At 45.1% G+C, this 25,927-nt stretch overlaps 1 protein-coding gene across 1 annotated transcript; it reads left to right on the top strand.

Annotated features, from left to right (window-relative positions):
- Nucleotides 1-10,781: 10,781 nt before the first annotated feature.
- LOC106566765 (sialoadhesin-like) lies at nt 10,782-16,557 on the top strand. Its single transcript, XM_014135135.2, has 2 exons — nt 10,782-11,267; nt 14,364-16,557. The coding sequence occupies exons 1-2, from the start codon at nt 11,195-11,197 to the stop codon at nt 15,986-15,988; spliced, it is 1,698 nt and encodes a 565-aa protein (XP_013990610.2). The 5' UTR covers nt 10,782-11,194; the 3' UTR covers nt 15,989-16,557.
- Nucleotides 16,558-25,927: the final 9,370 nt, after the last annotated feature.

Raw genomic sequence — 25,927 nt, 5'->3', positions numbered from 1 at the left:
GCCACCCGGGCTGGGCCGGAGGACAGGCGGGCCACTCGGGCTGGGCCGGAGGACAGGCTGGCCACTCGGGCTGGACCGGAGGACAGGCGAGGCACCCTGGCAGATCCAGGCAGGCGGGCCACTCTGGCAGCTCCAGGCAGACGGGCCACTCTAACTGATCCGGGCAGTCGAGCCACTCTAACTGATCCGGGCAGTCGAGCCACTCTGGCAGCTCCGGGCAGTCGGGCCACTCTGGCAGCTCCGGGCAGTCGGGCCACTCTGGCAGCTCCGGGCATTCGGGCCACTCTGGCAGCTCCGGGCAGTCGGGCCACTCTGGCAGCTCCGGGCAGTCGGGCCACTCTGGCAGCTCCTGACTAGCGGGCGGCTCTGGCAGCTCCTGACTGGCGGGCGGCTCTGGCAGCTCCTGACTGGCGGGCAGCTCTGGCGACTCTTGACTGGCAGGCAGCTCTGGCGACTCCTGACTGGCGGGCAGCTCTGGCGACTCTTGACTGGCGGGCAGCTCTGGCGACTCTTGACTGGCGGGCAGCTCTGGCGACTCTTGACTGGCGGGCAGCTCTGGCGACTCTTGACTGGCGGGCAGCTCTGGCGACTCTTGACTGGCGGGCTGCTCTGGTGACTCTTGACTGGCGGGCAGCTCTGGCGACTCTTGACTGGCGGGCAGCTCTGGCCACTCTTGACTAGCGGGACTGGGCTGACGCACTAGACGCCTGATGCTTGGAGCTGGTACTGGACGTGCCAGCCTGGAGACACGCACCTCCATGCTAGTGTGTATAGCGGGAAACACCGGACCGTAGAGGCGCACTGGCGGTCTTGAGCGCAGGGTTGGCATCACCCCTTCCGGCTCGATGCTCACCTCGCCCTGGCACATGCGGGGCGCTGGTACTGTGCCTACCGGCCTGAAAATCCCAGGCCTCACCACAGCCCCAACCCCAAAGCACGGGACCTGTCCAGTCTGTCTCTGCCCCACAAGGGTACGGGGAGCTGGCCTGGGGCTCCAATCTCGCCCCGCCAAACAGCCCTTGTGCCCCCCCCAAAAAATGATTGGGGCTGCCTCTCGGGTTCCCTTAGCTCCCTTAACTTGTCCTCCCAGAATCTTCGCTCATCCTGCCAAGTCCATCCATCCAAGCTGTTCTCCTGTGGCTCCCTCCTCTTCCGCTGCTTGGTCCTTTTGTGGTGGGTAGTTCTGTAACAGCTGTCTTCAAAAATGGACCAAGGCGCAGCGGGAATGTGGATACTCATATTTTAATTCAAAAAAGGAGTAAAGTATCCACTGGACAAAAACAATACACGACAGCAACAGTCTTGCAGGCACACAAAACGCAAGAACAACTACCCACAACCCCAAAGAAAAACACACACTACTATATAGGACTCCCAACCAAAGGCAACTCAACACACCTGCCTTCAATTGGGAGTCCAATCATCAACACAACACTTAACACAAAAAACCCTGCCACATCCTGACCAATATACTTTCCAATGCGATCTGTTGATTTATTTTTGATTAGCTTGCACGGTAGCTAGCTATTTATTTCTAACCTTGGCTAGCTAGTAAATATGCTATGTTCGCTACTCACTAGCGAACTAGCTAGCTAGCTATCGTTAGCTGGGCTTGATGGTCTTATCTTCCCTGAACCTTGTTCTTAGTGTATCTGTTACCCAAGGGTATTACGTGAGACACACCCAGAAACGAGGAAGAGCTCAGTTTTGCTGTTTTGAAAAGGTTGGTTGTTTGCTGTTTTGAAAGTGTATTGGAAAGATCATAGTAGCTAGCTAACTTTTTAGTTTGGATCCTGCGACACAGTTGGCATCATTTGCTGGGACTGCTAGTCTCTGTCCAGTGATCCTGCTGACCAAGGACAGTTCTGAAGAGCTATTGGGGTTGCAGCTAGCCTAGCTGCTAGCTAGCTGCATATCAAGCTAGCAGGGTTTTCTTGAGGGCTTGAATGCAGCCCGCAACGTGGTTAGCCGTTGTGGCAGGCCTCGTGGATTGTCCCAGGTTTGTGGCTGTCTGTTTGTGGTTTTCAATCTTCCCTGTGACCTGCCCTGTCTGGAAAGGCGAGGAGAAACATCGTAACCTTCGTTGCTAGCTACCATGACAAAGACCAAAGCCGGCGGGTGTACCGTTGAGGACAGTGGTGTCTCTCTATCACACGTGAAGGATCTTTTAAACAAACATAAAGAGTTTGCAGTTGTTACAACAACAACAAAATAGCTTCAAGTGTTTTGTCCAAAAACTTGTGGATTCTACTAATAAAAGAATGGACGACCTGACCATCGGAATGTACAGTTGAAGTCGGAAGTTTACATACACTCGTTTTTCAACCACTCCATAAATTTCTTGTTAACAAACTAGTTTTGGCAAGTCGGTTAGAACATCTATTTTGTGCATGACACAAGTAATTTTTCCAACAATTGCTAACAGACAGATTATTTCACTGTATCACAATTCCAGTGGGTCAGGCTAATTGACATCATTTGAGTCAATTAGAGGTGTACCTGTGGATGTATTTCAAGGCCTACCTTCAAACTCAGTGCCTCTTTTCTTGACATCATGGGAAAATCAAAAGAAATTAGCCAAGACCTCAGAAAAAAAATTGTAGACCTCCACAAGTCTGGTTCATCCTTGGGAGCAATTTCCAAATGCCTGAAGGTACCACGTTCATCTGTACAAACAATAGTACGCAAGTATAAACACCATGGGACCACGCAGCTGTCATACCGATCAGGAAAGAGATGCGTTCTGTCTCTTAGAGATGAACGTACTTTGGTGCAAAAAGTGCAAATCAATCCCAGAACAACAGCAAAGGAACGTGTGAAGATGCTGGAGGAAACAGGTACAAAAGAATCTATATCCACAGTAAAACGAGTCCTATATCAACATAACCTGAAAGGCCGCTCAGCAAGGAAGAAGCCACTGCTCCAAAACTGCCATAAAAAAGCCAGACTACGGTTTGCAACTGCAGATGGGGAAAAATAACGTACTTTTTGGAGAAATGCCCATTGGTCTGATGAAACAAAAATAGAACTGTTTGGCCATAATGACCATCGTTATGTTTGGAGGAAAAAGGGGGAGGCTTGCAAGACTAAGAACACCATCCAAACCGTGAAGCACTGGGGTGGCAGCATCATGTTGTGGGGGTGCTTTGCTGCAGGACTGGTGCACTTCACAAAATAGATGGCATCATGAGGGAGGAAGATTATGTGGATATATTGAAGCAACATCTCAAGACATCAGTCAGGAAGTTAAAGCTTGGTCGCAAATGGGTCTTCCAAATGGACAATGACCCCAAACATACTTCCAAAGTTGTGGCAAAATGGTTTAAGGACAACAAAGTCAAGGTATCGGAGTGGCCATCACAAAGCCCTGACCTCAATCCTATAGAACATTTGCGGGCAGAACTGAAAAAGTGTGTGCGAGCAAGGAGGCCTACAAACCTGACTCAATTACACCAGCTTTGTCAGGTGGAATGGGCCAAAATCCACCCAACTTATTGTGGGAAGCTTGTGGAAGGCTACCCGAAACGTTTGACCCAAGTTAAACAATTTAAAGGCAATGCTACCAAATACTAATTGAGTGTATGTAAACTTCTGACCCACTGGGAATGTGGTGAAAGAAATAAAAGCTAAAATAAATCATTCTCTCAAACTATTATTCTGACATTTCACATTCTTAAAATAAAGTGGTAATCCCAACTGAACTAAAACAGGGAATTTTTATTAGGATTAAATGTCAGGAATTGTAAAAAACTGAGTTTAAATGTATTTGGCTAAGGTGAATGTAGACTTCTGACTTCAACTGTATATTGTTTTATCTTGTTTTGTCTGCTCTTTTCAGTATTATGTCTATCTCTAATAAGCTACCCAGGAAAGGGCTAAAAACAGCCCATATTAATATATGTAGCCTTAGAAATAAGGTTCATGAAATTACATTTACATTACATTTACGTCATTTAGCAGACGCTCTTATCCAGAGCGACTTACAAATTGGTGCATTCACCTTATGATATCCAGTGGAACAACCACTTTACAATAGTGCATCTAAATCTTTTAAGGGGGGGGGTTAGAAGGATTACTTTATCCTATCCCAGGTATTCCTTAAAGAGGTGGGGTTTCAGGTGTCTCCGGAAGGTGGAGATTGACTCCGCTGTCCTGGCGTCGTGAGGGAGCTTGTTCCACCATTGGGGTGCCAGAGCAGCGAACAGTTTTGACTGGGCTGAGCGGGAACTGTGCTTCCGCAGAGGTAGGGAGGCGAGCAGGCCAGAGGTGGATGAATGCGGTGCCCTTCTTTGGGTGTAGGGACTGATCAGAGCCTGAAGGTACGGAGGTGCCGTTCCCCTCACAGCTCCGTAGGCAAGCACCATGGTCTTGTAGCAGATGCGAGCTTCAACTGGAAGCCAGTGGAGTGTGAGGAGGAGCGGGGTGACGTGAGAGAACTTGGGAAGGTTGAACACCAGACGGGCTGCGGCGTTCTGGATGAGTTGTAGGGGTTTAATGTCACAGGCAGGGAGCCCCACCAGCAGCGAGTTGCAGTAATCCAGACGGGAGATGACAAGTGCCTGGATTAGGACCTGCTCCGCTTCCTGTGTAAGGCAGGGTCGTACTCTGCGAATGTTGTAGAGCATGAACCTACAGGATCGGGTCACCGCCTTGATGTTAGCCGAGAACGACAGGGTGTTGTCCAGGGTCACGCCGAGGCTCTTAGCGCTCTGGGAGGAGGACACAATGGAGTTGTCAACCGTGATGGCGAGATCATGGAACGGGCAGTCCTTCCCCGGGAGGAAGAGCAGCTCCGTCTTGCCGAGGTTCAGCTTGAGGTGATGATCCGTCATCCACACTGATATGTCTGCCAGACATGCAGAGATGCGATTCGCCACCTGGTTATCAGAAGGGGGAAAGGAGAAGATTAATTGTGTGTCATCTTCGTAGCAATGATAGGAGAGACCATGTGAGGATATGACCGAGCCAAGTGACTTGGTGTATAGCGAGAATAGGAGAGGGCCTAGAACTGAGCCCTATGGGAGGAGAAGGTGGCAAAGAGCTTCCTAGGGTTAGAGGCAGATGCTTGGAATTTAGAGTGGTAGAAAGTGGCTTTAGCAGCAGAAACAGAGGAAGAAAATGTAGAGAGGAGGGAGTGAAAAGATGCCAGGTCCGCAGGGAGGCTAGTTTTCCTCCATTTCCGCTCGGCTGCCCGGAGCCCTGTTCTGTTAGCTTGCAATGAGTCGTCAAGGCACGGAGCAGGAGGGGAGGACCGAGCCGGCCGGGAGGATAGGGGACATAGAGAGTCAAAGGATGCAGAAAGGGAGGAGAGGAGGGTTGAGGAAGCAGAATCAGGAGATTGGTTGGAGAAGGATTGAGCAGGGGGAAGAGAAGATAGGATGGAAGAGGAGAGAGTAGCAGGAGAGAGAGAGAGCAAAGGTTGCGACGGTGCAATACACTCTGAGTAGGGGCAGAGTGAGTTGTGTTGGAGGAGAGCGAGAGGGAAAGTATACAAGGTAGTGGTCGGAGACTTGGAGGGGAGTTGCAGTGAGATTAGTAGAAGAACAGCATCTAGTATAGATGAGGTCAATCGTATTGAGGAGAGGAGTGGAAAGAAGGAGGCAGAGAGAAATGAGTCAAAGGTAGACGTAGGGAGGTTAAAGTCACCCAGAACTGTGAGGGGTGAGCCATCCTCAGGAAAGGAACTTATCAAGGCGTCAAGCTCATTGATGAACTCTCCAAGGGAACCTGGAGGGCGATAAATGATAAGGATGTTAAGCTTGAATGGGCTAGTGACTGTGACAGCACGGAATTCAAATGAGGAGATATGTCAATAATAACTTGCTAACATCAGATAACATTAACATATTAGCCATTTCTGAGACTCACTGAGACAATTAATCCGATGATACTGCAGTAGCAATACAAGGATATAACATCTATAGAAGAGACAGAAATGCTTATGGGGGAGGTTTTGCTGTATACATTCAGAGCCATATCCATTTAATGCTTAGAGAAGATCTTATGTCAAGTGTTATTGAAGTGTTGTGGTTGAAGGTTCACTTGGCACATCTAAAACCTTTTATTTTGGGGTGTTGCTATAGGCCACTAAGTGCGAACAGTCAGTATCTAAATAATATGTGTGAAATCCTTGATAGTGTACTGTATATTATTTAAACAGTGAGGTCTACTTTCTTGGGGACCTGAATATTGACTGGTTTTCATCAAGCTGTCTGCTCAAGAGGAAGCTTCTTACTGTAGTGCCTGCAATCTGGTTCAGGTTATTAATCAACCTTCCAGGGTGTTTACAAACACTAAAGGAACAAGATCATCTACATGTATCAATCACATTTTTACTAATGCTTTAGAACTTAGTTCTAAAGCTGTTTCCGTACCCAATGGATGCAGTGATCACAATATTACTTACTGGCATTAAACAAAGCATGTGTGTCCATGTATGCTGATGATTCAACCATATACACATCAGCAAACATAGCTAATGAAGTCACTGAATCCCTTAACAAAGAGTTGCAGTCTGTTTTGGAATGGGTGGCCAGTAATAATCTGGTCCTGAACATCTCTAAAACTAAGAGCATTGTATTTGGTATAAATCACTCCCTAAATTCAGGACCTCAGCTTAATCTGGTAATAAATGGTGTGGCTGTTGAACAAGTCGAGGAGACTAAATTACTTGGCGTTACCGTAGATTGTAAACTGTCATGGTCAAAACATATAGATTCAATGGTTGTAAAGAAGGGAAGAGGTCTGTCCGTAATAAAGAGTCACCACACTCCAAAAAAGCAAGTTCTGCAGGCTCTATTTTCATCTAATGTTGATTATTGTCCAGTCGTGTGGCCCAGTGCTGCAAGGAAAGACCTAGTTAAGATGCAGCTGGCCCAGAACAGAGCGGCACGTTTTGCTCTTAATTGTAATCAGAGGGCTGATATAAATACTATGCATGCCAGTCTCTCTTGGCTAAGAGTTGAGGAGAGACTGACTGCATCTCTTCTTTTTATGATAAAGATTAGTGTGTTGAAAATCCCAAATTATTTGCATAGTCAATTTACACACAGCTCTGACACACACACTTATCCCACCAGACATGCCACCAGGGGTCTTTTCACAGTCCCCAAATCCAGAACAAATTCAAGCATACAGTATAGTACAGTGCCATTATTGCATGGAACTCTGTTCCATCTCATATTGCTCAAATAAACAGCAAACCTCGTTTAAAAAAACAGATAAAGCAACACCTCACAGCACAACGCCTCTCCCCTATTTGACCAAGATAGTTTGTGTGTATGTATTGATATGTAGGCTACGTGTGGCTTTTAAAACATGTATGTAGTTCTGTCCTTGAGCTGTTCTTGTCTATTGATGTTCTGTATTATGTTTCATGTTTTGTGTCGACCCCAGGAAGAGTAGCTGCTGCTTTTGCAACAGATAATGGGGATCCTAATAAAATACCAAAATACCCAGCATGTTAATATTAGCTAGCCAATTAGCTAGTCACTTGTGTCAACACAAAATGAATAACGTTAGTTCCTTTTCAATGTAGCTAAACACTAGCTAACTTATTAGTGTTAGCAAGCACTATTATTGCCAGCTGAATAACACAACAGCTAGCTAGGTAGCTAGCTAGGCCTAGCTAGTTATATGCCTTAACTATAAAAATCATGATGATGATAACTAGGGGTAATGTAGTGTCTATGCTAATTGTCATACATTATTTTTCTCTACCACAGGTCTCAGACTCCATGTGTCATGCCCTGATCTGTTTCACCTGTCCTTGTGATTGTCTCCACCCCCTCCAGGTGTCACTTATTTTCCCCAGTGTATTTATCCCTGTGTTTCCTGTCTCTCTGTACCAGTTCGTCTTGTATGTTTCCAAGTCAACCAGCGTTTTTCCCGTTCTCCTGATTTTTGCATTCTCCTTTTTCTAGCCCTCCTGGTTTTGACCCTTGCCTGTTTCTGGACTTTGTACCCACTTGCCTGACCATTCTGCCTGCCTTGACCACGTGCCTGTCTGCCACTCTGTACCTCCTGGATTCTGATTTGGTTTTGACCTTTTTGCCTGTCCACGACCATTCTCTTGCCTACCCCTTTGGATTAATAAACATTGTAAGACTCCAACCGTCTGCCTCCTGTGTCTGCATTTGGGTCTCGCCTTGTGCCTTCATAAAATGCTTACAAGAAAAAAACAGATGAAGACAGAGTCAGAGACAGAGTTGGCGATTTCCATTGTTACTTGTAATGTTAAAAATGGAAGAAAAACACAATCCCATTTTTCTAAATTAGCTATGTAGGCTACAAAGGGGAGATTCTCACAAACACAATGGTGTTCTCCGTTTTTCTCTATGACCCCCAGAAAGGTAACAAGACTCATCTGAAGGTAACCAGACCAGTTAAAAAACATTAATGGAATTATGGAGGTAGTTTTGTGGCTACCCAAACATAGGGGTTCACTTTAAATAGCTAAATCCTGTGTAATAAGTAGCGACATCCTTGTACTTATGCAGATACAGTATGTACTCTGTGGTGTATTAGTGTGTTTATTTTCTCACTTGGCTGGTGCTTTCAGAAGCTGACGATTCGATTGTCAGAATGGGTAACCTACTTTGGAGGTACACAATAATTACAATTAAGTACACCTCAACATAGACTTTATTTTAAGTATCTAAATCCTGTGTAACACCTAGTGATTAAATTATACTTATGCAGATATTACATGTACTTTGGTGTACTTGTGTGTGTGTCCTCTCACTTGGATGGCAGGGCGGTTCAGGTTGTCATAATGAGTAACGTTACACAATATTTTTTTATTATAATCTGGGATGACAGCCATATAGTAGACCCCAGTCAGTGAGGTTGACCTACAGTATATCTGATCTGTTTTTGTAAACTCAACCAAGTTAACCCAGATAGTATACTTTTGGGAGGCAAGTGCTCGCAACAACATTGAGTGAAGATTTGGAAGTGCGCATTCACGGGTAGGTAATTAAAGCCTATTGAGCCTACATCCTTTGTAATCTCTGACACCCAGCGCATCTGTCCACAAGAGATTACAACCTTGCGACAGTTATTACTGAATTGGATGCAGCTGAGAAAAAACTAAACCCTAAATTTGTGAATTTAGTGAAAACTTGGCCATTTGTAACAAGCATGGTAAACAAGCATTTGTTGTTACACTTTTGTAAATACAGACTGTAATTACCACCAAGTTACGTGTTATTAGCATAACACTGAGTTATTACAATTAACTACAATACCTGTTAGTGTAATTACATGTAAGATGGACCACTTAAAATTAAGTGTTACCAGAAATCAACACAAAAAAAAACAAAAAAACAAAAACATTTGTGGGTAGTATTATTAGTATTGTAGCAACTGAGAAGGGACAACTGAAATGGCAACTCTGCAGGGCAAGGGCACTACTTTCTGTGCCATTAGGTTCAGACTGCTTGGCAGGTGCTGTAGTATTCTTACATACAAGGAGGCTCCATCTCTGTTAGTACTACAGATAGTAGATGTTTTAGTAGCTGTAGTAGTCATAGTATTAGTAGCGGAGATGTAACCTACAGTGGTAATAGTACTGCTATCAATGTCCTCACCAGATAGAGCTGAGACAGCAGCAATAAGGGGGCTACAACAATGAAGAAAGTCATGAGCATGATGATTTTGAGGCAGTCTGTCCATACCCTGGGGTCAAAGGTCAACTAGGACAAGGTGGTTGTCTGTAATCCCTGGGAGGAGCATGGTAGATATACATAACAAGACCATTGGGATCTCTTACTATCATCTTATACATTATTGTAGCAGTATATTTTATTATATTTATTTATTTAACCTTTCTTTAACTAGGTTTAACTAGTTTATCTATTTAACTAGTCAGTTAAGAACAAATTATTATTTACAATGATGGCCTATTTGTAAAGTATAAACTGACATTCATGAACAAATGGCTTTTGAAAGGAGAGGTAGGGAATTTAGAATGGTATTTTCAAGAAAATGCTAAATTATGAAAATGTGTAGATTATAAATATTGATGCATGCTACTATACATGAAAATAAATCTTTAAATAAAGTTGTCATCCAGTGAGAGTTGTTGGTGGGTAAAGTGCTTCTACACCTGCATTGCTTGCTGTTTGGGGTATTAGGCTGGGTTTCTGTACAGCACTTTGAAATATCAGCTGATGTAAGAAGGGCTATATAAATACATTTGATTTAAAGTAAGTCAGTTCTGCACCTTCATTTTGTCTACATCTAATTGGTGTTAACCACAGACCACACGCCTACTGTTTCCTCTACTGTTTCATTCCATGCACTACCAGCAAGAGCTCTACATTGCCAAACTTCTCCACCTCTGTAAGTATGCTTGATTATATCTTGAACATTGTTGCACCCCTAATGATCACATTTCATATGTTTTTGGTATATTCTTCAGGACACAGTAACACTATTTGATGTGATGTATTCTTTTCAATTGATGTTTTCTCAGTATGTTTAGGTATCTGATTGTAAGACAAACAGTACCAGTCAAAAGTTTGGACACGCCTACTCATTCCAGGGCTTTTCTTTATTTTTACTATTTTCTACATTGTAGAATAATAGTGAAGACATCAAAACTATGAAATAACACATATGAAATCATGTAGTAACCAGAAAAGTGTTAAACAAAATATATTTCGGATTTGAGATTCCTGAAAGTAGCCACCCTTTGCCTTGATGACAGCTTTGCACACTCTTGGCATTCTCTCAACCAGCTTCATGAGGTAGTCAATTGGAATACATTTCAATTAACTGGTGTGCCTTGTTGAAAGTTCATTTGTGGAATTTCTTTCCTTCTTATTGTTTTTGAGCCAATCAGCTGTATTGTGACAATGTGTCCAAACTCTTGACTGGTACTGTACCTCTGGTTGACTAGGCCTCCTACTGGGTCACTAATCATACTGCACTGAATTTCAGAACTTTGCCTTGTTAATTTGATCTTAAATGATTTTGATATAAAAAGTATACTGTAGATTTGAACAAGACTTCTGTGACCCTATTACTGTACAAGACAATACAGCATATTTTGTTGCCCAAGGCCTAATTGCAATTGTTTAGGTTCTGAGAAAAAAAAAGTAAAAATTAAAACAATACATTTTTTGTTTAGTTATACGCCAGCTATAAAGTCTGTTTTGTTGACAATCTTTGTTTCTTGGCGATAGACTGCATGGTGGGAAATGCAAAGATGGCCTTGAGAACAGCAGGAAGTGTGATTGTGGTTTTCATCTTGTCAGTGTCAGGTATGACCACAGTCAAAGTATTATAATCTTTCTTATGGTTATTCACTCTTGTGAAATATCTAAAATGCTATAAATCAATTCAGAATAATGTCTCTGAATGTTGTCATGTCTATAGTAGGGCTGTGGTGGTCATGAAATGTCAGCAAGTAATTGTCATGCAAATGACTGCCGGTCTCATGCCAATTGACCGTTAACTAACATAAACATTTTTAGAATCTCTGGACTTCCACGCATACAAGCTGCTGATGCATGCCTTTGGAACATCTACATTTTAAAAAGTTGAATAAATCCATTTAATATAGCCTACCTACAGGTGTCAAACTCATTTCATGGACGGCCGAGTGTCTGTCATTTGCTCTGCTTGTGTGGCAAACCATTTAGGGGATATGTAATCAATGGATGATGGAATTAAAAGGACAGAATTAAAAGTTTAATGAGAAAGAAAGGCTGCAACGACCAAAAGCCAACAGGTAGGCTGTTATTTTGGGTATAATCTGAATGGAGATGATATGCGTAGCTAGCTAACTGCAGGACTGTGAGAAGCTCAGTAACATTATGGCAATCCTCAATTAGCCTAGTTTCTCTGGTGTTGATGCAGTCAAGATGGGTACTATGTAATCGAATGGGATGATAAATAACTAGCAAGAAGTTAATCTAGCGCGACATAACAGTGGATGTGGTCTCTCCCTCTGTGCCTGCTCCAAGCCTCCCTTGCAGACATTTTAGCAGACTCCTATCCAGAGTGACTTACAGGTGGGAATTAGGGTTAAGTGTCGTGGTCAAGGGGATATCAACAGATTTTTCACCTAGTCTGCTCTGGGATTTGAACCAGCAACCTTTCAGTTAATGGCCCAACATCTTAACCGCTAGGCTACCTGCTGCATAGGCTACCTGCTGCATAGGCTACCTGCTGCATAGGCTACCTGCTGCATAGGCTACCTGCTGCATAGGCTACCTGCTGCATAGGCTACCTGCTGCATAGGCTACCTGCTGAATAGGCTACCTGCTGCATAATCTACCTGCTGCATAGGCTACCTGCTGCATAGGCTACCTGCTGCATAATCTACCTGCTGCATAGGCTACCTGCTGCATTATCTACCTGCTGCATAGGCTACCTGCTGCATAGGCTACCTGCTGATTAGGCTACCTGCTGATTAGGCTATCTACTGCATAGGCAGTGAGTGCGGTTTGAGTTTGATGAAGCAAATTTTCACCATAAAAATGCTATTTTATAGTCAAGCATTCCATGCATCCTCGCATTTGCAGACTTATGTAAGATAGCCTACTATTCCTAATGTGATGATTAAATTGCATAGTCATAATTTAGACTGATAATATAACTCAATCACTGTTCGCAAAAAATACTTCAATGCAGCACGTAGTGGCGTAGGTCTAAAGTAGCCCTAGGCTATAGTATAGGTTATATCAGATACATTTCTTCTCCTTTCTTTGCACAGGAAAATGTTGGCCTTTTAGAAACACATTTCATACAATTAACTCTACTACACTTTATATGACGGGAGACATTAGCTGAATCTTTTTTATTACGACAAAAATTACAGGGTAGACTACTCTCCTGACACTGTCAAACATATCAATAAAAAACAACGTTATCTGATCCATATAATAGGCCAATGAAAAGGGGAGATGAAAACAATATGACATCCATCTAACCTGGAAGAAGAAACTATTGTCCGAAAACAAACAAAAGTGGCACTGACCCAATGATAAAGACAGTGAATATGCACATACACCGGGCATATGGCCGATGTTCTCCGCTGGTGCCTATAAAATAGGCTGCATTCGCTAAATGAAGTTGAGAATTTTGATAACTAAAAGACAGATTGTAGTCTTTTCATTGTCTTCTCTATACAACAATAGCTATTTGCTTTCCAAACAATTTTTCCACACGTTGTATTTAAAAATATATATATATTGCGATATGCCAGGCTGGGTCTCTCTGCTTTCCACTGACAGTTGCAACTCAACAATCATCTATTTGTTATTTGCAGCTCATGCTGCCCAAATCGTGGGCCCTTCTGACTGTAACCTGTGTGATTTAAAACAATCCACAGTTTTTTATATTTAAGAAGCCTATGATCCTCTGTGGCCAAATTATGCTTTCTGTTGTTGTTCATTTTGAATGATTTTATTTATGTCTGTATTCAGAAGTAAGCTAATAGGCTATATAATGTTGGCAATTAAATGATTTGCTTCCTCTAGCCTTTTGGACACACCGCCTATGCTCCAGTGTCTTACTCACACAATCACACCATATGGCCTCTACTCACTATTAGGGAAAGGGGGACACCTAGTTAGTTGTACAACTTGAATGCGTCTACCACATTTAATCAGACAGTATACCACGGGTATAACAAAACATTTACTTTTACTGCTCTAATTAATTGGTAACCAGCTTATAATAGCAATAAGGCACCTCAGAGTTTGTGGTATATTGCCAATATACCACGGCTAAGGGCTGTATCCAGGTACTCCGTGTTGTTGTGCTTAAGAACAGCCTTTAGCCGTGGTATATTGGCCATATACGACACCCTCTCAGGCGTTATTGCTTAACTAGAGCACTGAGTACCAGTCCATTAGCGAGGGCCGTTAGCAAGTTGGTAGGCATCAGCAGCATTCATTTGCGCAGTTTTGGATGGGATTACCGTGACCAACGGTCACAGGGAATTTGACTGACTTGTGACTGCCGGTGTGGTAGTAATACAGTCACCTCAACAGCCCTGGTCTATAGTACATTTTCATGTTCATTTTGATAGCTGTCCTTTACACCTCACACAGATGATGATCTGTGGTTTGGTTTATGTTCACACTTATCTCAGCAGCAGTGGAACAAAGAGTACTTCATAGGCAAAGTGAGCAAGTAGTTCAGGTTAACTTTTGTGCAAAATTATGCCCCATTTTTAAAATTGTGTTTGTGCGTGTGTGTGCACGCGCGCGTGTGTGTGTGTGTGCGTGTGTGCGTGTGTGTGTGTGTGTGTGTGTGTGTGTGTGTGTGTGTGTGTGTGTGTGTGTGTGTGTGTGTGTGTGTGTGTGTGTGTGTGTGTGTGTGTGCGCGTGCATGTGCGTGTGTTTCAGGAGGACTGGGTCAGTTCAATGTGACTTACACCAAAACCAGTATCTTTGCCTTGAAGGGGTCATCAGTGGACCTCCCCTGCTCTTACACATATCCCAGTGGGTATACAGTCGGAACAACACAATGGCATTATTGGAAGTACAGGCAGTATAATAATGAAATAAAGCACCGATCGGAGTATTCAGGTCGTGTTGAGTACCGTGGGAATAAGATCAATGACTGCACCCTGAGAATCAGAAACCTGAGAGAGTGTGACTCAGGAGAGTATCGCTTCAGATATGAAACCATCGCCCATGACACATGGAGCTACATTTGGAGACCTGCCTCAGGTGGAGTCACTCTGTCTGTGACAGACCTGAAGGTGTGGTTGACATCTACCATGGTGACAGAGGGATCACCTGTGACACTGACCTGCAGAACCATCTCCCCTCTGAGTGACAACACCAACCCCACCTACATCTGGTACAAGAACAGACAATATCTACAATACAACTCTTCCCCTTGGTACATATATTCAGTCAGCAGTGATGATGCAGGCAGCTACTCCTGTGCTGTTAAAGGTCATGAGGATCTCCACTCTCCTGAGGTGACTCTAACTGTCAGATACAAACCAAAGAACATCTTAGTGTCAATCAGTCCTTCTGGTGAAATAGTGGAGGGCAGTTCAGTGACTTTGACCTGCAGCAGTGATGCCAACCCACCAGTGCAGACATACACCTGGTACAAGAGGAACGTTACAACACCAAAAGCACCAGGACAGATATATAACATCTCCTACATCAGGTTGGAGGACAGTGGAGAGTACTACTGTGAGGCAGGCAACAAGTATGAACTTATCAACTCTTCCTCCGTGTTTGTAAATGTTCAGTATAGACCAAAGAACACCTCAGTGTCAGTCAATCCCTCTGGTGAAATAGTGGAGCACAGTTCAGTGAATTTGACCTGCAACAGTGATGCCAACCCACCAGTACAGAAATACACCTGGTTTAAAAAGACTGTCATCTCACCAAAAGCATTCGGTCAGATCTATAGCATCACCAACATCAGATCTGAGGACAGTGGAGAATATTACTGTGAGGCACAGAATGAGAAAGGAGCTAGTAACTCCACAGTTAGATTGATCATTGTATCAGGAAAACAAACATCTAGTATTAAAATAGCTGTAGGAATCACAGTTGTTGCTCTGGTTCTCATTCTCCTATTTACCTTTCTGTGGTTCAGAAAGAGGGCTCCCAAATCAACTGACACAAGGGACACAGCAGAGGATGGACAGGGAGGCTCTAGTCACCTGTATGACACCATCTCAGGCATGGCCATGACCCCTAATGCAGTACAGACAGTGGACACAGACGAGGAGGAAAACATCCACTATGACAGTGTCCACTTCTCTCCCTTCAGAAACCAGGAAGTGTCTATGTACTCCACTGTCCAGCTGCCTAACAAGGAAATACAATACACTGTGGTGAAATTCAAGCACCTAGGTGTTGCCCCCCAACCTGCAGCACATGGAGCTGAGGATCCATCTGCAATCTACAGCACAATCAACAAACCCAGAACCTGGGCACACGAAGGTAAATTCTTATGCTCTCATACAGTGTTTCCCAGGCCTCTTACTGGGTCGCTATAATCCTACTGAGCTGAATTTAAAAACGTTGCCTTGTTGATTTGTTGATTCACACAATATTTTGATGTGTAAAGTATAGATTTTAAGGAACCTGCAGTAACCCTATTACTGTACAAGACAATACAGCAACAATTTATAGTATTGTGAAGTGTAAGATGTGGCATAATAGTTTTGTTTATGAACATTGTTAAAGCTGCAATATGTAACTTTTTGGGAAACTTGACCAAATTCACAAAGAAATGTGAGTTATAGATTTGTCATTCTCAGTGAAAGCAAGTCTAAGAAGCGATAGATATGTTCTATGTGCACCATTTTTATGCTTCCTGCTCTTAAAGGGATTCTTTTATTAAACTACAAAACAGAAATGCACCATTTTCACATATGTTGATTTTGGGGTGGTGCTGGAGATGTTGAAAATGGAATATAAATTTCCCTTTAAGTTGAGCTTTTGCATCTAATTTTACTTTCAGTTTTGTACACCAGCTTCAAACAGCTGAAAATACAATATTTTTTTATTGAAAATACACTGCTCAAAAAAATAAAGGGAACACTAAAATAACACATCCTAGATCTGAACGAATGAAATAATCTTATTAAATACTTTTATCTTTACATAGTTGAATGTGCTGACAACAAAATCACACAAAAATAATCAATGGAAATCCAATTTATCAACCCATGGAGGTCTGGATTTGGAGTCACACTCAAAATTAAAGTGGAAAACCACACTACAGGCTGATCCAACTTTGATGTAATGTCCTTAAAGCAAGTCAAAATGAGGCTCAGTAGTGTGTGTGGCCTCCACGTGCCTGTATGACCTCTCTACAACGCCTGGGCATGCTCCTGATGAGGTGGCGGATGGTCTCCTGAGGGATCTCCTCCCAGACCTGGACTAAAGCATCCGCCAACTCCTGGACAGTCTGTGGTGCAACGTGGCGTTGGTGGATGGAGCGAGACATGATGTCCCAGATGTGCTCAATTGGATTCAGGTCTGGGGAACGGGCGGGCCAGTCCATAGCATCAATGCCTTCCTCTTGCAGGAACTGCTGACACACTCCAGCCACATGAGGTCTAGCATTGTCTTGCATTTGGAGGAACCCAGGGCCAACCGCACCAGCATATGGTCTCACAAGGGGTCTGAGGATCTCATCTCGGTACCTAATGGCAGTCAGGCTACCTCTGGCGAGCACATGGAGGGCTGTGCGACCCCGCAAAGAAATTCCACCCCACACCATGACTGACCCACCGCCAAACCGGTCATGCTGGAGGATGTTGCAGGCAGCAGAATGTTCTCCACGGCGTCTCCAGACTCTGTCACGTCTGTCACGTGCTCAGTGTGAACCTGCTTTCATCTGTGAAGAGCACAGGGCGCCAGTGGCGAATTTGCCAATCTTGGTGTTCTCTGGCAAATGCCAAACGTCCTGCATGGTGTTGGGCTGTAAGCACAACCCCCACCTGTGGACGTCGGGCCCTCATACCACCCTCATGGAGTCTGTTTCTGACCGTTTGAGCAGACACATGCACATTTGTGGCCTGCTGGAGGTCATTTTGCAGGGCTCTGGCAGTGCTCCTCCTGCTCCTCCTTGCACAAAGGCAAAGGTAGCGGTCCTGCTGCTGGGTTGTTGCCCTCCTACGGCCTCCTCCACGTCTCCTGATGTACTGGCCTGTCTCCTGGTAGCGCCTTCATGCTCTGGACACTACGCTGACAGACACAGCAAACCTTCTTGCCACAGCTCACATTGATGTGCCATCCTGGATGAGCTGCACTACCTGAGCCACTTGTGTGGGTTGTAGACTCCGTCTCATGCTACCACTAGAGTGAAAGCACCGCCAGCATTCAAAAGTGACCAAAACATCAGCCAGGAAGCATAGAAACTGAGAAGTGGTCTGTGGTCACCACCTGCAGAACCTCTCCTTTGTTGGGGGTGTCTTGCTAATTGCCTATAATTTCCACTTGTTGTCTATTCCATTTGCACAACAGCATGTGAAATTTATTGTCAATCAGTGTTGCTTCCTAAGTGGACAGTTTGATTTCACAGAAGTGTGATTGACTTGAAGTTACATTGTGTTGTTTAAGTGTTCCCTTTATTTTTTTGAGCAGTGTATATCCCAGCAGTTTAGATGGTGCAATGATTCTCTGCTTGTTTTGTCACATGTACAGAAATTAGGCAAACTATTCTAATTTTTGCAACCAGGAAATGGTGGAGCGATTTATGCTTATTGCACCTTTAAGCTTTATAGGTCAAATGATTTGTAAAAGCTTTTGTGAAATGCATCTCAGTGAGAGACTGTGTAATAGACTTGTAACCTCAAACGATGTGTCATTTTATTGTAATCTGTTGAACAATGTTGGACATTTTGCTGATTTGAACTAAATTGAGTTCCTCCAAGGACTCTCTCTCTCTCTCTAAGACAATGGGTAATATTTGTGGCTCTTCATATCCTATCTATGATACCATTTGACCTCACAGAACTAGAGAACCCCTAGGGATTTATTTATTTGCACTTTTCGCACCAAAGTAGGTTCATCTCTAAGAGACAGAAGGCGTCTCTTTCCTGAGCGGTATGACAGCTGCATGGTCCCATGGTGTTTATACTTGCGTACTATTGTTTGTACAGATGAACGTGGTACCTTCAGGCATTTGGAAATTGCTCCCAAGAATGAACCTGACTTGTGGAGGTCTACAATTTTTTTCTGAGGTCTAGTGTGATTTCATTTTGATTTTCCCATGATGTCAAGCAAAGAGGCACTGAGTTTGAAGGTAGGCCTTGAAATACATCCACAGGTACACCTCCAATTGACTCAAATGATGTCAATTGGCCTATCAGAAGCTTCTAAAGCCACAACATAATTTTCTGGAATTTTCCAAGCTGTTTAAAGGCACAGTCAACTTAGTGTATGTAAACTTCTGACCAACTGGAATTGTGATACAGTGAATTTTAAGTGAAATTATGTCTGTAAAAAAATTACGTGTCATGCACAAAGTTGATGTCCTAACCAACTTGTCAAAACTACAGTTTAACAAGAAGTTTGTGGAGTGTTGAAAAACGAGTTTTAATGACTCCAACCTAAGTGTGTGTAAACTTCCGACTTAAACAGTACCTATTCAGATATCTTTCTGTCTGTGTGCATAGGTGTGAGAGGACCAGTGGCGATTTTAACATGTAAATCTTGGTGGGGCAAACTCAACCAATTTGTTTTTTGATGCATGCCAGCAAAAGCCACTACACAACAATGTATTTTATTGGGCCTATGTGGTCTAAAAAGGAAGGATATTACAATCATGAGGATCCACTTTTATAGACAATATACAGACAGTGCATTGCGCAAACAAAACAACCCTCGCAATATTACCTGGAATTATATGGGTCTATTACTGAACTTTTAGTTTAAAAAATATTTGAATGGGAAGAGTCTGTCACTGGAAAACATTGTTACAGACCCAACAACATTATATAATATCCCCTCATGGTGAAGAAAAGCACATGTCACAACTGTCGTCATGGAGAGAAGAAGTGGACCAAAATGCAGAAGAGTTAGTGTTCAGCATCATTTATTTCAAAAAAAGATCACTGGAACACTACAAAACAAAAAAATAACGACAGCTCAACAGTACTGACAGCATAACACACTGAACAGAAACAATTACCCACAACCCCAAAGAAAAACACACACTCCTATATAGGACTCCCAATCAAAGGCAACTCAACACACCTGCCTTCAATTGGGAGTCCAATCCCAATTAACTCTACATAGAAAACAAACCTAGAACCTATACCCACAACTAACTAACTAAACCTAGAAATACATAAACACAGAGCAGTTCCCAAAACCCCCGGAATACATAAATAAAACAACCTACTACCTACACCACCACCCCAAACCATATAAAACAAATACCCTCTGCCACATCCTGACCAAACTCCAACAACAAATAACCCTTAACTGGTCAGGACGTGACAGCACATTAGGTAATTATAGTGCACAAAGTAGGCAAAACAATGAAATCAAAATTATGAATAAGATACTTATGATAAGCAATATAACAATTGAGATGTACAAACTATGGCATAAGGGAATGATGAATGGATAAGAGGCAAACCGTAATTTTGATTAAGACATTAACGAGCAAGTAGTCGATATGACTATTTCTTCAGCACTTCTGAAATGTACAGCGACAGAATTCAGAACATGGGCTGTTCTTACAGTATTTTCCCTGTACACCAAGTCAGAACCATAAGATAAATAACGGGAGCATATAAGCAGTCAATGAAAGCTCTTACAATATTTGATGACATTTCTCTAAAACAGGCAATAGGCTACATGTGCACCATTAAGTCTCAACAGTAAGCTAAGTTCTGAGGGGGAGAGGGACCAAATTCTTAGGGTAAGACACATGGGCAAATAACAGCTTACTACACAACATACACTTAGTATTACTTTCTTAGCTGCGGTATACATATCTCCCTGGTTGGCATATTACATCATTTATTCCGCAGTATACAAGACATATTTTGTCATCAAAGTCTGACATTCTCTGGATTTATGGCACTTTCAAGACAACTGGGAACTTGATTGGGAAAAAACAAGGTTGAATCCTGACGTAAGTGATCTTCAGGTCAGAGCTCTAGAAAGAGGCCTGAGTTCCAGAGTTGGAATTCCGAGTAGGATGACCGTTCAAAACCCTCTCCACCGAACAGCAGGCAGGGGAAGCAAAATAGTGATTGCTTTGTGATGCTATTGATTCCTTCCAAACCACTCATTGTTGAATTTGCAATTTACGACTTCTATAATGTTTATGTCCAATGGCCGATGAGCACCGATAAATTTTATCTATAATTTCTCTTCATATGACAAGGATTGAAAATGATTTGCCAGTATATTATTCGATGTGATTCATGATGACTAGTTGTCTAGCTTGTATGAGGTTGACATGATCAGTCCAATCAAATGGTAGATATAATGTGATTTGACATAATTTTATCTGTGGCCAATGACCTTGAGCCTTCTTGGAAGGGCACTTATAATGTAAATCTATGGCAGCACCCAAGGGGGATTTGAACTGCCTTACTATAGTGTCCCCATGAGCGACTGGCCCACTGAGCCAATTATGGCGCAACGAGAGAAGATTACCAACGCCTTTGCTCTGTATTTTCACTGGCTGCCCCGCCACCACAGGAAGCACTGAGCTAGGCTGAAACATCTGCATTTGTAGCTGCCTTACTCAAGAAAGAGACCATGTTTGTATGAGGCGTTATTAACTCAAGAAAAACATTTTTTTTACAGTGTCTACAAACTGATGTGACACAAATGAATGCCAAAATAACATGAAAACATTTTTATTATGTATTACATTTTCTACTAAACAGTTGGAGGTCCAAACAGGTGAGGCTCTGTCTGCCCCACCTGCCTTGAATGACGGGTCGCCACTGGAGAGGAATAGCCTACTTCTTAAGAATGACACACTCCCCAAGTCCACAGAGTTTGTGAGAGGTAGAGGGGTTTGAGGAAATGTTTGAATTATTATCGCTAACCATTTGTAGTAGTATTGTAGAAATTGAAGGGGGAGGGTGTGTATGCTAACATACAGGGAAGCTCCATCTCTGTTAGTACTACAGATAGTAGATGGTTTAGTAGCTGTAGTAGTGATAGTATTAGTAGTGGAGATGTAACCTACAGTGGTAATAGTACTGCGATCAATGTCCTCCCCAGATAGAGCTGAGACAGCAGCAAGAAGTAGATTACAACAATGAAGAAAGTCATGAGCATGACGGTTTTGTGGCACCGTCCATCCATACTCTTGGATCAAAGGTCAACCAGGAAGAGGTGGTTGTCTGTACCTCCTAGAGGAGCAGATTATAGAGACAAGCAGTAAGGACCTCTGTGACCTAATATTATCATCTTTTAAATTTAGCAGGGTTTTTGAAAGGAGGGGAAAAAAATAAACAATGGTATTTTTAAGAAAATGCTCAATTAAGAAATGTGTAGAATAGATTATATAAATGATACATAATACTAAAAATGAAAACACATCTTTAAAAAAAGGTGTCCTATGATGATGGATGTCGGTGAGTAAAAATAAGAAATGTATCAAAGGTGAAGGAAGTCAGTTCTGCGCCATAGTTTAATCTATTTTTAATTGGTGTTAACTACAGACAACATGCCTACTGTTTCCCCTGCTGCTTCATTGCACTACAAGTAAGTACATTGAGGACTGTCACGACACCGACGGATGGTGGCACCCCCCCTCGACCGGGCGGGGCTCGGCGGTCGTCGTCGCTGGCCTACTAGCTGCCATCGATCCTTTTTGTTTCACTTTCTGTTGGTTAGGTCTAGGTAGGCACGCACCAGTTTTGGGTTAGTTATTAGTAGGGGGGGTTATTTAGTTTAGCGTAGTATGTCTGTGTTTGTGCGTGATTATGTTCCTTGTCGGGTTTGTGTGCTTGAGGAACGTGTGTTTTTTTCCCCTCTGCCTGTGGTTGGTTTTTTTGTGTTTTACCACCGCAGAAGTATTTAAGGGCTGCGTCCCTATTTTCTGACGACCATAACAGTTTTCTTGAATTAAAGTGTGTTCAAGAATTCACTGTCTCCTGCGCCTGACTCTACCTCTCCTGCTTTCTTGAGCCAGCCTTGACAGAAATCACGCACCAACTTGATGGAGTCAGCAGGAGCTTCAGCGCCAACCCTGTCCATGGAGGAAAGAGTTGCCCAACATTCCACCCTGCTCCACCGTCTGGGTACCGCCATGGATCAGGTGTTGGCGCGCATGGAGAGCTGGGACCGAAGCGCTCTCGGCCCCACGAACGCGGCAGGTCAACAGCCTGCACCCCAACCAGCACCCACAGCACCCAGTACCAGTGGGGTGAAACTCGCTCCCCCCAGGGAGTACGATGGGACGGCCGCTGGGTGTAAGTGCTTCTTACTCCAGTTGGAGTTATACCTGGCGACCGTTCGTCCCTCTCCCTCGGGGGAGGAGAGCGTCAGCATCCTCGTCTCCTGCCTCACGGGTAGGGCCCTGGACTGGGCAAACGCCGTGTGGGACAGTCCGGACTCAGCCAGGGACAACTACCCAGAGTTCACCCGCCGTTTTCGGGCAGTGTTCGATCATCCCCCGGAGGGGAGAGCGGCGGGTGAGCGGCTGTTTCACCTGAGACAGGAGACGAGGAGCGCGCAGGATTTTGCTCTCGAGTTCCGGACCTGGCCGCGGGAGCAGGGTGGAATGAGAGGGCCCTTATAGATCACCACCGATGTAGTTTGAGGGAGGACGTCCGCCGGGAATTAGCCTGTCGGGACACGACCATCACCCTGGACCAACTGGTGGACCTGTCCATCCGGCTGGACAATCTGCTGGCCGCCCGCTGACGTCCAACCCGGGCCCTGCTCATTCCACCCTCCAGCCCTCCTGCTCCCACGCCTATGGAGATAAGGGGGGCAGCAGCCAGGAAGACTGGAGGGGGAGTTCGCTCCTGCACCTCATGTGGTCGCAGAGGGCACACTGTGGACCGGTGCTGGAGAGACTCACCTGGGAGTCCAGAAGGCAGGCAGAGTGCTCCTTTGACACCTCAGGTGAGTCAGCACCAGCCTCACCCAGAGCCCCCTGTCCGTCACATGTATTTGTCAGTGTCTTTTCCTTGTTTCTCCCCTCACTCCCGGTTTAAGGCGCTAGTCGATTCAGGCACGGCTGGGAGTTTTATGGACCGTGGGGTCGCGGCTAAGTTAGGGATTCCCCTGGTCCAGTTGGACCAACCCTTCCCCGTGCACGCCCTAGATAGTCGACTGCTAGGGTCAGGGCTGGTCAGGGAGGTCACTGTGCCACTGGTCATGGTAATGCGGGGGGGTCATGAGGAGCGGATTAGTCTTTTCCTCATTGATTCCCCAGCGTTTCCAGTGGTTCTAGGGATTCCCTGGCTAGCCACTCACAACCCTAAGATTTCGTGAGGACAGAGGGCTCTTAAGGGGTGGTGAAATGAGTGCTCGGGCAGGTGCATAGGAGTTTCCATCGGTGCGACTATGGTGCAGAGTCCAGACCAAGTCTCCACCGTGCACATTCCCTCAGAGTATGCCGATTTGGCTATCGCCTTCAGTAAAACGAAGGCGACCCAATTACCACCTCATCGATGAGGAAACTGTGCGATAAACCTCCAGGTGGGCGCTGCACTTCCTCGTAGTCACGTTTATCCCCTGTCTCAGGAAGAAACAGCGGCTATGGAAACATACGTCACTGAGTCTTTGAGGCAGGGATACATTCGGCCATCTAACTCACCCGTCTCCTCGAGCTTCTTTTTTGTGAAGAAGAAGGAGGGAGGTCTGCGCCCGTGCATTGACTATAGAGGTCTAAATGCCATCACAGTGGGTTTCAGTTACCCACTACCTCTCATCGCATCGGCGATAGAGTCATTTCACGGGGCGCGCTTCTTCACGAAATTGGATCTCAGGAGTGCATATAATCTAGTGCGTATCCGAGGAGGGGACGAGTGGAAAACTGCATTTAGTACCACATCTGGCCATTATGGCGAGGTACTCATGCCGTATGGGTTAAAGAATGCTCCCGCAGTCTTCCAATCCTTTGTGGACGAGATTCTCCGGGACCTGCTCGGTCAGGGTGTAGTGGTGTACATCGATGACATTCTGGTCTACTCCGCTACACGCGCCGAGCATGTGTCTCTGGTGCGTAAAGTGCTTGGGCGACTGATGGAGCATGACCATATGTCAAGGCTGAGAAATGTGAGTTTTCCAAACCAGCCATCTCTTTCTTGGGGTATCGCATTTCCACATCAGGGGTAGTGATGGAATGTGACCGCATCTCAGCCGTGCGTAATTGGCCGACTCCCACCACGGTGAAGGAGGTGCAGCGGTTTTTGGGATTTGCCAATTACTACCGGAGGTTTATCCGGGGCTTTGGGCAGGTGGCGGCTCCCATTACCTCACTGATGAAGGGGGGCCCGGTGCGGTTGCGGTGGTCCGCGGAGGCGGACAGGGCCTTTAGTCGTCTGAAGGTTTTGTTCACCGACGCTCCGGTGCTGGCGCATCCGGACCCCTCTTTGCCCTTCATAGTGGAGGTGGATGCGTCCGAGGCTGGGGTAGGACCCGTGCTATCCCAGCGCTCGGGCACCCCCCCCAAGCTCCGCCCCTGCGCCTTCTTCTCTAGGAAGTTGAGTCCGGCGGAGCGTAACTATGATGTGGGGGACAGGGAGTTGTTGGCTGTGGTCAGAGCCCTGAAGGTGTGGAGACATTGGCTTGAGGGGGCGCGTCACCCTTTTCTCATCTGGACTGACCACCGCAATATGGAGTACATCCGGGCGGCGAGGAGACTGAACCCGCGTCAAGCCAGGTGGGCGATGTTCTTTACTAGATTTCAGTTTCACATCTCGTATATCCCAGGTTCCCGGAACACTAAGGCCGACGCACTGTCTCGTCTCCATGACGCCGAGGAACGGTCCACCGATCCCACTCCCATACTTCCAGCCTCCTGCCTGGTGGCACCGGTGGTCTGGGAGGTGGACGCGGACATCGAGCGGGCGTTACGGACGGAGCCTACTCCTCCGCAGTGTCCAGTGGGTCGTAAGTACGTTCCGCTCGGTGTTCGCGATCGTTTGATTCGATGGGCGCACACGCTTCCCTCCTCGGGTCACCCAGGGGTTGAGCGGACAGTGTGTGGTCTTAGTGGGAGATACTGGTGGCCCACCTTGGTGAGGGACGTGAGGCACTATGTCTCCTCCTGTTCAGTGTGCGCTCAGAGTAAGGCTCCCAGGCACCTGCCTAGAGGGAAATTACAGCCACTCCCGGTTCCACAGCGACCATGGTCCACCTGGCAGTGGATTTCCTGACCGATCTCCCGCCGTCTCAGGGCAACACTACGATCCTGGTCGTTGTGGACCGGTTCTCTAAGTCCTGCCGTCTGCTTCCTTTACCCGGTCTTCCTACGGCCCTGCAGACCGCGG

Source organism: Salmo salar, chromosome ssa13 (assembly GCF_905237065.1).
Source record: "Salmo salar chromosome ssa13, Ssal_v3.1, whole genome shotgun sequence".
Taxonomy (NCBI): Eukaryota; Metazoa; Chordata; class Actinopteri; order Salmoniformes; family Salmonidae; genus Salmo; species Salmo salar.
This window is presented reverse-complemented; position numbering and strand designations above follow the sequence as displayed.

Excerpts from the sequence above, each read along its gene's own strand:
- LOC106566765 (XM_014135135.2), top strand. The coding sequence starts at position 11,195 with ATGGTGGGAAATGCAAAGATGGCCTTGAGAACAGCAGGAAGTGTGATT. Across the intron at positions 11,268-14,363 it reads TTTCATCTTGTCAGTGTCAG|GAGGACTGGGTCAGTTCAAT; the intron begins GTATGACCACAG and ends CGTGTGTTTCAG.